Source organism: Balaenoptera physalus, assembly GCF_965194825.1.
Source record: "Balaenoptera physalus genome assembly, chromosome: 10".
In the NCBI taxonomy this organism is placed as follows: domain Eukaryota; kingdom Metazoa; phylum Chordata; class Mammalia; order Artiodactyla; family Balaenopteridae; genus Balaenoptera; species Balaenoptera physalus.
In genome coordinates this window covers 57,820,896-57,834,551 of record NC_138889.1, presented here as the reverse complement: position 1 = coordinate 57,834,551, position 13,656 = coordinate 57,820,896, and the positions used below count along the sequence as shown (strand labels likewise).

At 35.3% G+C, this 13,656-nt stretch overlaps 1 protein-coding gene across 2 annotated transcripts in view; it reads right to left on the bottom strand.

Moving 5' to 3' along the window:
* RSF1 (remodeling and spacing factor 1) overlaps window positions 1–13,656 on the bottom strand; it is a 179,515-nt gene that overhangs the window by 12,863 nt on the left and 152,996 nt on the right. For both annotated transcript variants that reach the window (XM_082410310.1, XM_082410311.1), the window contains exons 8-11: window positions 10,721–10,825; window positions 9,395–9,474; window positions 4,577–4,631; window positions 3,504–3,613 (exon numbers count right to left, since the gene is read on the bottom strand). In XM_082410310.1, coding sequence (XP_082266436.1) covers window positions 3,504–3,613; window positions 4,577–4,631; window positions 9,395–9,474; window positions 10,721–10,825 — 350 coding nt within the window. The remainder of the gene's footprint in view (window positions 1–3,503; window positions 3,614–4,576; window positions 4,632–9,394; window positions 9,475–10,720; window positions 10,826–13,656) is intronic.

Below are 13,656 nucleotides of genomic sequence, written 5' to 3'. Positions count from 1 at the left end.
CCCCATTTTATTAGCCAGTACATTCATCTTTCCTTACAGATCTGTAAGAGCTTTTTATGTATTAAAGATTTTAACATCTTTGTCATATGTTGCAATTATTTCTATCCAAAGTGTATTCCCCACCCCCCTTTTTTTTGGGCCACGCCATGGCATGCGGGATCTTAGTTCCCCAACCAGGGATCAAACCAATGCCCCCTGCAGTGGAAGTGCTGAGTCTAAACCACTGGACCACCAGGGAAGTCCCCAAAGTGTATTTCCCCTTTAACCTTTGCTTATTTTTTCAAGTTTTGAGACAGGAAAACGGACATTTTGTCCTGCTATCATTACAAATATGTGCCCATCACATCTCCAGTCAGCCTCCCTCCCAAATAAACAAAACAAATCATGCTGTCTACTTCTAGTCTTCAAAATACATGGAAACTTAATTTTTCTTAAGGAACTGATTTCCTAACAAAAATGGCTTTTTATCCTTGACTTCAGCAATGTTAATGTCTGAAGTATGCAACAGTCTTTGCAGACACCATGTGGAAAAACTATTTCCACTATGGAAAAAACTATATAGTCACTGTTATTTTAAAAACTCATAAGCCATTCCTTTTGAATTTTAACTCCTTTACAAAATTTCTTTGCAAGCAAACATTTTCTTTTGTAAATGCTTTTTGTCTGAGTCTTTCTTAATTTTATATAATCAAATATCCTTTTCACTATTGTTTCTGTGTTTGGTGTTATGCTTAAAAAGTTGCTCCTTACATAAGAATATATATCTTCCTTACCTCCTTTTGGGAACTAGGCAGGGTATAAATAAATGAATCACACAATACATATTACGCTAAAAAACATAGTTTATATTACTGTTATATAATTTTAAGCTGAAGGGATCATCTGGGTTAGTTCACCATCATAGGTATGTCAACCAAGACCCAGGGAAATGGACTAACCACTCAAAGATACATGGCTAATTAGTGGCGTGGTGAGGGCTATAATCTGAAGTCTTCTGGCCCCCAATCCAATGCTCCTTCTAGTCAACTTTGACATCATCCTCTGTTAGGAGCTATAAGAATCCTACAAACAATTATTAAATGATAGTAGTGATGAAATTTTTTTGGGGGGGGAGGGTTTTTTTTCTGTGTTGATACATTAAGTGCTTTAGATTTTATCCTCACAACAGTCCCATTGCACCCCATGTACAAAGTAAATTCTAGGTGTATTTAGAGCTTAAATATGACGAATAAAACTTTAAAAAATTAGAGCATATGGAGGACTCTATTAAATCTCTTTAAAAAGTACTAAGAAGCAGAAGGAAAAAAGAAAAATTGAGAAGAGACATACAAATGCCCAACAAGCACATGAAAAGATGCTCAACATCACCAACCATCAAGGAAATGCAAATCAAAATCATGAGACATCACCTCACATCTGCTAGGATGGCCGCCATGAAAAAAACAAAAGCTGACAAGTGTTGGTAAGGACGTGGAGAACCCAGAAACCCTGTACACTGTTGGTGGGAATGGAAAATGGTGCAGCTGCCATGGAAAACAGCATGGCGGTTCCTCAAAAAAACAAAAACAGAACTACCATATGATCCAGCAATCCCACTTCTGGGTATATACCCAAGATGAAATGCTAATAAAACAAATTTCTTCTCCCATTAAAATCCACAATTACATCAGGATTGAAAGACAATACAAGTTCCCCTATGATGCTTGTTCTGATAATGTAAATTTGTTCCAACATAACTGATATATTAGGAAATAATTCAAGCATAACATGTATTTCATACTTGCTTATATGTAATTTTCCTTGTGAGAAACACTAGATAAATGTAGAAAACTGCACCAGCCACGTAGGAATACACAAAACAAACACGTGCACACACCTTACAAACATTTACCAGCTACCCAAGCTCATCATGTGTGTTATAAGCTATAGCCATCTGCATCTGGTATTACAACTTTCTGGCTGATTTCAAATAACCCTCCTTCTACCACTACACAATAATTTACAAATTGCAACTCTCCTCACAATCACTTCCACAGACAAGCTTCAGGTCTTTTTTCAACATAAAATGTCGTATTTATTGTAGTATTTATGTTATTTCTTAACCACTTAAGATGTGTCAAATGGTACTACCGTTGTTATCTTTTTTTTTAATGTGTCACTAATGAAGTTTTTGAGTGTGTGGCCCTAACTCCATATTTCCCATAATCCCTATAGTTTTTGTGCAATTTTGCACACAATGGCAATTTTTAGGAATGCATTTGTTGTGTTTTAGTAGAATTGACTTTAACACTTGCACTTTCCATTAGTAGGTTTTGACTTCACTAGTTTTAATGATTTTATAAAAAAAACGGTACTTTTTCAAAGTTTTTTTTTTCTTAAGCAATAAGATGGACACCATTCCCATAAATATTAAGGATTTTACTCTTACTGATCCTACTGCATTTTATTTTATTTATAACATTTTATGAAAAAACCCAAACTAACTTTTCGGCCAACCCAAAATAAAGTTTTAACAATAACAACAGAAACTACACAAGGGGAACTCTTTCATGATCACTGACAAAAGTTTATAATCAGGAAACAAGCTTAAAGTTCTATAAAATCAACTCTGTTTTTCATCTCCAGTTATTCAAGTTAAAAGACTGTTTTGGTGTTGTCTAACAATGGTCTAAAATAATTAAAATATCATTTATTTATTATTTGAGTGAGACAGGGTGGTTTCGTGGAAAGAACACTAGATGAGCAAACAATTAGAAGATAAGGTTTTAGTCTAGGTTTAGCTACTAACAGAGTGACTATGGAAAAATCTCTCTCTGATATTTCTGGTGGCAGATGGTAAACCAGACTATATTTATTGAGTCTCTCAATAGGCACTGATGGAGCACTATGCTAGCTGTCAAGAACAGAGGGATGCATAACACGGACATGGTACTTACCTTCATGTTAACAGTATAGTGCGGGAGAGCAATATTAATCAAAAAATTAAAATCACGATCGTTACAACTATAGAAGTACTTTCAAGAAGACAAACTGGTTGCTATGAGGGCATATAATAGAGGGGTTTGATTAAGAGAAGACTGTTAACAAGGTAAAAAACAGGAGAGAAATTCTAGGCAGAGTAAACAGTCTACACAAAGGGACCAAAAGAAGACAGTGTGGCTAACCTGAGAGAGTAAGGAAAAACGTGGATGAGGTGGAGCTGAAAAGCTAAGTGCAGGGCAGGCTATGCAGTGCCTGTGGGCCTTGGTAAAGGCATCGGTTCTTATCCCCAGAGCTACAGAAATTGGACAAAGTATGTTAAACAGAAGAGGATAACATGAGCAAATTACATTTGGAAAAGATGATGTTGGCTGCTCTAAAATTCTATGATTCTAAAGACGGTAAGTAAGAAATATATATACAACTTCTAATCATCACTGTCATTGTAATGGGAAAAGCATATACTTTGGGGTCAGGTTGTTTCAAAAACATTTTCCACTCCTTCATTCTCACAGATTTCATACCTATAACTTATACATTTCCGTGTTCTTGTTGACCTCCTTTCAAGCAAGTTTGCTTTGGATTTTTTAGAATCTTTTTTCTTTTCTTCATGATCTTCAGAAAAATCTGGCTCCTGGTTTAAAAATATGATAATAAGTATATAGGTTATTACTCACAACAGAACAAAGTTCCTTGGAATTAATAGCTTTCTAATGTCCATCTAGGCAGCACATGTGAAAGGTTTAAAAAAAGTGAAATGATTCCCTCAAAACTGAAGAAACATGGCAACACTAAGTACAGAGATTAAAAAGAATATTGGTGATCAAAGGATGAAAACACTTCTGTATTAAACTTACGCTTTTGTGAGTTTATAATTACCTTTTTTAAAACAATCATGATGAAGTCTATCCACCGATAATGAAACTTAACACACATAAATCAAAAGATATGCTGAATAAATCTAATGGATTTAGAAGAAGAAAGGGGGGCATGGTGCTCCAGAAAAATAACTAACCAAGACAGGTTATTTCAGTGTGTGATTTAATTAAGCCTGAATGAAACTGCATATGAAACTAAGAAAATTTCTTCATTTCAAATGAATATCATGTTACATATACTTTCATTCATGAGATAGCTTTCTCAATTATAAATTAGATTAATAAATGCAAAACAATGGTATCCCTTCAAAGAAACTGAACTGTAAGAACACAAATTGAAGTTTCTGATAACCCCCAAAGCAGGGAATTAAAAACCAAATCTCCCTGAACTATTTTTTAGTCACTTTACATAAATAGCACATAAAGAAGCTAAAAACGAATTACCCAATTTAGGTTAAAAAAAAAAAAAAATAGAACATAAACTCCGTGGGGTGAGCTTTAAGCTTGGTTTGGATGTGATATTACATTTTGGGGCTATCTGCATACACATAATTTCAATCATGAGGGAAATGGGTGATTTCTTTAAGGTGCTAAATTTTCATTTTTAATAAAATAGGTATACTATATATTTAAAAACACTCATATTACACAAAGTGAGTTAAGTTTTAGAACAATTTTGGCAGTCTCCTCTTTAAAAATACTATAAACCAGAAACTTACTTGTGGAGGAATGATGTTTTCAATACTGATACCCACATACACCAAGCGTTCTTTCCTTTAAGTAAAAAACAAAAAAGCACACAGTGAGATTTGCTAAAAATGAAATTGTAATGAAAACATTACTAACACAGATAATACTAAAATTATGATTCATGGTAACAGCAGAAGCTAGGTCACAGACATGTTAGTTATTATCCATGAAACTTATAATATTGGTATCTGTGGCAGGCACAAAACTTCCTAAAGGTATGAAAACTTAGCTTTAGAAGTGACTTACGCCAGGTAAAATAAAACCTGTAAGTGAAACAGACAAGGAAATCTGATGAAAAGAGTCATGCTTGTGACTCACTGATGAAGTGATTAGATGGAACACCAACTCTGGACAAACTGGATCTTTGTTATGCTGGAAGTTCTCAGTAATATTTTATGTGAATGATTCTAAGACCATCCACTTCTTGTTTGCAGAGAAGAAAAGCAGCAATACAGCCATATGTCTCTGCACTCTAGGATGCTTACAACAAAGATATCTTCAGAGCCAGTTAAGACTTCTCCAGAAAATGTGGATTTATGGACACTAATGACATAGAGTTTCATTTCAAAGAAATCTTTGTTGATTTTAATTCAACAGATTTTACACAACGAATTGCTATATAGAACAGAAGCTTTCTCTGGTTCTCCCAAAGTTAATTCAATTCACCAAGAACAGCTGAGCTTTTACATACATGCCAGTGTATGTTCAACTAAACAGAAATAGTAACCACTCTTCCTCCCTTTATTTGTGATGTCCCATATAGGACATTAATGATCCAGTTGTGTGGGTCCTTTAGAACACAGCCTTTACTGCCCCATAAACCCTGGGCTAACAAGAATTTTATACTCTTTTTAAGAGATGGGTTATGAAGCTATTAAATAAAAACTGGCATGTAAGAAAATAATAAAGTTATTTTAATCAAAACTTGTTTAAAAAAATTAGTACAGTTAATGAACTAAAAACTAGGAAAGGAAGAACAGTACTAGCTGAAATTAATAGCGAAGGCTACGTGGATAATTCAAAACTTCAGCTCTCTGTTATTAAATATGTTTGACATGTCTCTTTACATTAACCAAGTTTATTGTGGTATCAGTTTCCTCTTTCATACCTCAAAAGCTCTATTTTCACTTGACCATTATTTCTCTTCTCAACTCAATTGAAAAAACACTTAGTCATGTTCTATGTTAGGTCTTGACTTGTGTCAGGCTTGGAAATCGAAAGGTAAATGAGACATGGTTCTTGCCCTCACAATTATTTAACAACTAACTGTAGTCCATTATGAACAGGTATAATGGAAATGAGAAAAAGGAATGGATTTTCTCTGAAGAGCTGAGAAACTCGGGAAGGCTTTAAATAGGTGGTAATATCTGAGTAAGACCTTGAAGGTAGGTATGATTTCTCATCAAGGCATTCTCTTGCTCAGTAATCTTATGAAAGTTACATCTTCCATTCTATCTCACCACCTAGCTCAATGATCATATTGGGCCCAGACCTTATTATTACCAATAACCACACCCTTTTTAAAATTTCAATTTCAAGGAACCTGTTCTCTGACTTCTACTGACTCACTTTCCAGCTCACTCCCTCTGTTACACTGATCTCAACCATTCCCTGACTCCAGTGGGACCTCTATCCACTGACCCTACCCTTTTTTCACTGTCCAGCACTCCCTTTGTGTCCTTACTTTCCCCCTTACCTGGCTTAGACTCCATGGTCCATCATTACAAATACTCCTTTGCATACACTCTCAAATTCCTTGTCTCTTTCTCTCCTTCCCTCTGTTATATTACCTGGAAAATTCCAACCCTGATTAAATCCAACTCTCTGCTAGCAAAGCACTAGTAATAGTACTTTGGAAGTACACAGCTATTTGAATTCCCAATAATTTCTGGCACCAAGTCCAGGAAGGGACATTTACATATCAGCTGGATGGACTTCTGAAACATCAGATTTCACAGAGCATCACAGCTCCAGCTCTATAGACAGTTGCTGGCTAGTTACTAATTACTCACTGACACATCCTTCTTTTCCACCATACCGTAGAGCCACATATCATACACCTCATGTTGATTACATTGCCTGGCATAAAGCAGGTGCTCAATAAATGTTCATTAAATGTTGACTAAAAGAACAAACAAGGGGAAAGATACTCTAGCACTATGACATAGACAGTAAGCAAGGCTCTAAGTTGTTAGGATGAATGCTAGAGAAATTATTTCACAGATTTGAAACAGGATGAATAAAAATGCTCACTTTTAAAAAGAGATGAAGTCACCTGAATTTACAGGTAATATATTATTTGCTTTAGAAACATACATATTTTGCTATTTAGAGCTCCTAATATATACATATATTAGGAGTTATAAATAATGAAAGCTTTGTTAACCAGATTTTTGGGGGAATTAACAAACAACAGTAACAGTTAACTTGCCTTGTTAGAATGGTCTCGTATAGGATTTAGTGTGTGATGTAAAGGCACAATTACAGATGTCCTCTTAAAGGATGACATTTAAGTAAAGAGGATTACCAAGGACAGAAGAGAAAGTAGATGAACTAGTAAATGGGAGACCAATAATATAAACAAATGTTGTGGCACATTTTAACATAAATTTCTAAAACTGAAAGTATTTCTTAACTGCAGCAGCATATTCTAAAGTGTGTGAGGCAAGAGTAAAATAAATGTTCACCAATCTTTCCACATATAAAACGTACAAGCATCACAGGCCTCCAAAGAATAAACGGATATAATGTAAGTATGAGACAAATTCTTAGTGGTTTACATTCTTGGCTTTTAGAGAGAATCTACTTTCTTCCAAGTCCTTAAAGGGTGAGCCTATTAGCTATCTACACTGCTAAGTCAGATCAGCTTCAGAACATGAACTCATTTCTCAGAAGGGCAGGCAGATTGCAGGAAGACCAAGTCTAATTTTTAATTATGATTTAATTTGAAGCATCTTTAGTTAGATCTTTTCCAGTGTCAAAAATTAAGACAGGAGCAGTTTGCACATCAAAATAGTCCTAATAACTGTATACAGGACTGTTAGTTCCTACATATAAAGGTATTTAGATAACCGATTAAAAAAAAGTACTACTTTTATCTCCTAGTGAACTTCAGAGATAAACTTTGCCTTTAAACTAAGCAGCATACATTATGAGCCAGAGAGAGCTCAAGGTGAGCAGTAAAGAGGAAAAAGGATCTAGAAGCTGAACCCATTTTTAAGGTTCAACTTGGCACAGAGTAAAGTGTGTGGACTATGGAATGAGCAGACTGTCTCAACGCAAACTGAAGTTTTGAGGGGAACACTATGTGACGGAGGTAAAAGTTAAAGTAGCAGCAAATGAAGGGGCAATCAGGAGACACTGCTTAGATTTTTCTCATACCATGTACAGATGGGCATCAAGTCCTACTGATTAATCCTCTGAAAATTCTCTTCAACCTCTCTACTTTATTATCATGATGACTGCTCTAGTTCGGCCTCACTGGCTCTCATAGACTTTATTCCAACAGCCTAAACTCTAATTCCTTCTTCTTACTGTTACCAGGGCATTTTTTCTGAAATAAAAGTCTGATTATGCACATCCCTCCTCTGATGGCTCCCCCATGCCTCTAGAGAATAATTCAAATTTCCTAGCCAGTTATGCAAAGCTGTTCACAATTTGGCCTCGGTTTCCTTTATAGCTTCATCCCCCGCCACTCTTTTACTCTCACATTTACACTCTCTTGCTTGTACTGTGCTCTTTGCCTGAAATATCCTTTCTCTGCATGTCCACCTATATAACCCCTAGTTATCTTCCAAGGACTTCCCTGATAACCCCAACTCCTAGGAGAACTAAAGTGCTCCTCCACAATGTTCTAGTATTGCTCCAAATATACCTCGATTTGTCTACTTTACTGAATCACTGGTTCATACATCTGCGTCCTCTGGTAGAAGGTGAACTCTAGGTAAGCAAGAGCTTTGTCTTACTCATCTTTTCTCTTCAGTTTGGAACACAGTAGGAATGAATGAATGTTTAGCAATAGACTCATCAACAAAGGTACATATAAACATAAATAAATACAAACTTACTGTCTTGATTTTGAGCCCCCTTTAAAGATTAAGCTCAACTCCAATCTTACCTCCTCCAAGAAGCCTTCTTCAACTGCTTTAGACCACACTGCAGTGGCATATTGAAAAGGGAGGCATTGCTTACAGTCAGTAGGACACAGTTCAGTTCAGCATTTAAATGCTCTTTATTTCACCAGTGTTAATTCTGCCCACCCAAAGAGACGACATGGGTAACTAAACTGTAGACCAGTTCTTACAGTTTTCTTGTACTCCCTACATACTTAGCTACATATCCTCCACAATACTTGGGCCAATACTTATTCAGAGTAGGTTCTGATAAATATTTTAGATCAGGGATTGGCAAACTTTTCCTGTAAAAGGACAGATAATAAATTAGGTTTGGGTAATAAGGTCCCTGTTGCAACTACTCAACTCCGCTGCTGTAGTGCAAAAGCAGTCACAGGCAACATATAAACCAATGAGCATGGCTATGTTCCAATAAAACTTTATTTATGGACAATGAAATCAGAATATACAATTTTCATGTGCCATGACATATGATTTTTGTTTTGATTTTTTTCTAATCATTTAAAAAGGAAAAAACCATTCTTAGCCGGGCCATATTTGGCCCACAGGTCAGAGTTTGCCAAACCCTGCTTTAGACAGACACATTAGTCTATACTGGAAGACAATTCTGAGGTCAAATTCCCAAGTAAAACATTAACACATGTATCACAATACCTGCGTTCAGCACGCTCCTTCTTCTTTAAGGCAACATCCAAATCCTGCAATTGTTCCTCTAATTTTTCACACAGTAGTTTCTGAAAAAATAAAACAGATGAGTGTCATTTTACACACCTTTCCACAATCATTTATATCTTGCCTATTAGCTATAGATACCATGCTATGAGAGCTGATAAGGGGCCACGCAGTGAACACTGAAATGTTCCTTGTATTTAATTAAATAAAGACATGCCGCTTCAGTTCATCCACTGAACTGAAGATGAGCAGGGTATCTTTAAACTAACACACATGTTAAAGAAACTTATAGCTTTGCCAAGAAACATGTTCAATGCTTATCTTGCTGGCAGTAATCAATGTTTAAAATAGCATTTGGTTCACTGTATATACATGACAGTGATTAAAAAATTTTTTTAAATCCTAAGACATTTTTAAGGAAGAAGGTTTATGTACAATAAAATACAATGGTGCCAATCACTATTTTTTAAAAAGAGAATGGAAAAAAATTTACAAAACCATGCCACATGGTTACTGGGTCAAAACAGAGCTGAAGAATGTAATTGCTAAAATGACGCTAAGCCAAAAAAATTCCACTTTACTAAGAAATGCAATAAAGGCCATCTTTTTTTTTTTTTGGCTGTGCTGTGCGGCTTGCGGCATCTTAGTTCCCCAACCAGGGATCGAACCCATGCTCCCTGCAGTGGAAGTGTGGAGTCCTAACCACCGGACCGCCAGGGAAGTCCCAAGGCCATCATTTTTAAAGTAAAATGAGACTGGGCTTGTGAGAGAAAGGACCTCTTGGATGCAAAAAAATATCCTGCTCTTCAGTTTTAAAAGAAATCCACCTGAATCGAGATACGAGAGAAACAGAATCCATGTTTCTATTCAAAGTACCATTATAATGGTGCATAATTCATAATATCATCTATAAAACTGACAAAAGGAAGGCAGGCAGAAATGAAAAAGAGAATGAAACAAAGGGATAAACAAAAGGAAGAAACTTATTTCTTCCCTTGTATAGTATCTTAATTTGGGGGGTTTTTGTGCCTTTAACGAATGTGAGAAAAAATAAACCAGAGATTATAATTTTACAAAACCCAGAGGTCTTCTAAGAATTGCTTTGGAAAAAAAATAAAGGGAAGACCTAAAAGATACTAATAAAAAGTAGTTTTTATCAATAGTCTCTTAATTTCACAGAAATTTAAACAAGAGATGAACAATATCTACAAATTGAAGATTAAAATGTTTAGTGGCTGTCAAGAAATATTATTAATTTAAATATAAAATCAAAGACTGGAAAAACAGAACTGTGCTGGGTCATCATACATGTTGGCAAGGGGGGCAGAACCATTCTCCATCTGGGATGATCATGAGAGGAGGGCGAAGGCAGGCAGTGTGGTATCCACTGTCACAAGAGTCGCACAGGAGAATCTGAAAAAAACCACAGATTAATTGTCAACCTAACTCTATGACTAATATTCAATGACTCAAGTTAAAATAAGGACATTTCTATATTTCTTAGCATAAAACTAAGTAATATACTATACTATACTCTTTATCTGCATAAAGCATAATAATAAAAAAGCTCTGATAATTAGGAACCTAACATGTCTTTTTTTTTTTTTGGGCCTCACTGCACAGCTTGTGGGATCTTAGTTCCCTGACCAGGGATTGAACCCGAGCCCTTGGCAGTGAGAGTGCGGAGTCCTAACCACTGGACCGCCAGGAAACTCCCCTCTAAGATATAATTTAAAAAAAAAATTTAAGAACCAAAAAAAAATAAAATGTTAAGCTAACAAATTAAGTGAAAAATAACAAGTCTTTTCTGAACTAGAGTTACAATCCTTTTTTTGTATGCCATGAGGAATATGACAACACATTCTTTATAATAGAGTTTTATAGCTGAAGTACCATAAACTCCCCTACCACACAAAGGACTTTTAAAATACAAATAATTTCCACTGTAAATAGCATTTCAATTACCTATCTGTAAGAAACACTCATGGCTCCTTTTATCATGTAAATTCAAACATGAGAGGAATCGAACTACACTAAGGACAATCATGTTCAAATAAAAAAGCTACGAATAATTAATCTTAAGTTGATTATTTTTTGCTATTCGAGTTTCAGGTGACCAGTTCTCTAAAACTTAAAATGGTACACACTCATGAATTAAACTTAAAAAAATCCTTTATTTTAAAATAATTTTCGATTTATGGAAGAGTTGCCAAGATAGGACACTAACGTTAATATCTTACATAACCATGGTACATTTACCAAAACTTAAGAAATTAACATCAGTATAAAACTATTAACTAAACAACAGACATTATTCAGACTTCACCAGTTTTTCCACTGTTGTCCTTTTTTTGATTCTAGGATCCAATCCAGGATATTATACTGCATTTCATCATCTCTTCTTAATTTCCTCTGATCTGTAACAGTTTCTTGGTCTTTCTTTGTTTTCCATGACTTTGACAGTTTTGCAGAGTACTAGTCAGATATTATGCAGACTGCCCTCAGTTTGGGTTTGTCTGATGTCTTCTCATGATTAGACTGAAGTTATGGGTTTTTGAGAATACCATAGAGGTGAAATGCCCTGCTCACTACATCATATCTGGGGGTACATGATAGCAATATGACTTATTACTGGTGACATTAACTTTGATCACTTGGTTATAGTAGTGTCTGTTGTTTTTCATTACTGTAAAGTTACTTTTCACTTTCTATACTCTATTCTCATTAAAACTGATAACTCCAGCCCATACTCAAGGGGAAGGGAATTAAGCTCCACTTTCTGAAGAGAGGAGTATCAAAGAATTTGTAGAGATAAGTGAAAATCACCACAGTAATTAATAAATATTGGGGGGGAAGATATGTTGAAGTTAGGCTATACCCTGTTTTTCCTTACAGTTTCACCCACTAGTTTTAGGACTCATCAGTGGATCTTGCTGCAATAATTATTACTGGGAATTCCCTGGTGGTCCAGTGGTTACGACTCTGTGCTTCCACTGCTTGGGACCTGGGTTCGATCCCTGGTCTGGGAACTAAGATCCCACAAGCAAAACAAAACAAAACAAAACAATTATTAGTACAGTGTTCTAATGGTGATTTTCTGTTTTCCTCATGCCCTCAACATTTGCTATTTGGAATTCTTCTATAAAAAAAAAAAAAAGTCCCTCCCCCATTACCCCATTTATTTGTATCAGAATGAACTAATGAATATTATTTTATTCTTTGGGTTGTAATCTAAAACAATTATTTAATTTATTGTTCAAATTGTTCTAGCCATTGATATACTAGGAGTTTTCAGGTTGGCCCCTGTGTCCTTAGGACTCATTTGCATGCTTTTATTTTTTTTTAAAGCACTTCCTTACTTTCTGGTAATACAGGATACTCTAGGCACATCTTATATTTTCCTTGCCCAAGCCTTAGAATCAGCCATTTTCCCCAGAAACAATGGTTCTTTTATTGGAGAATGGTATTTAGAAATCGAGATCTGGGTGCTGAGTGCTCACTGCTCCTGGGTATCCCTGATTCTAAGTTCTCACAGAGGACAGAGCTAGGAAATACATATATGTATAGCACCCCATGTATATACATATATCTATATTAAAATAAGCATGAGTTCATACTAATAACTCACCATCTAATCCAGCACCACAGGGTTCATTCTAGCCTTCAGCCTTATTTCTAACTTCTTTAACAGTGAGAAAGCTGGCTCCCATTATCTACACTTCATTTATTTGTATATAGTTTTATTTGTATATAGTTATATATAGTTTCTGAATTGCTAACATGTACCATGGGGAGGGTTTAGAGTGGGGAACAGAATGTGCACACATTTTAAAAGTGAAAAACTCCCTTCTCCATTTGCTACCAATAGCCAGAATTCAATTTAAGTTATATTAACAGTATACTTCAGTTATGTGATTGATTGCTTACATAGGCATATGTGGACTAACCTGGGCACCTGATTCGATTTATCACATCATTTCTATCTTAAAACATAATCTAAATTTCAAATAACAAAATTAAAAATAAACTTTTAGAATTCAGTTTATTTCTAAAATGATGATTGTCTCTATTCTTCAAGAAAGGTAAAAACCCATTAAAATAAATACTACTACGTGAGATTTCCAAGCTTCAGGCAATGATCCCACTTATTTTCACTAAAGCATCTGAAAAACCCGATAGAGTTCTATACTCATCTATGAATTTATTGCTTTTCTGCTGTAAGCTCAAAGAGAACAAGGACCACA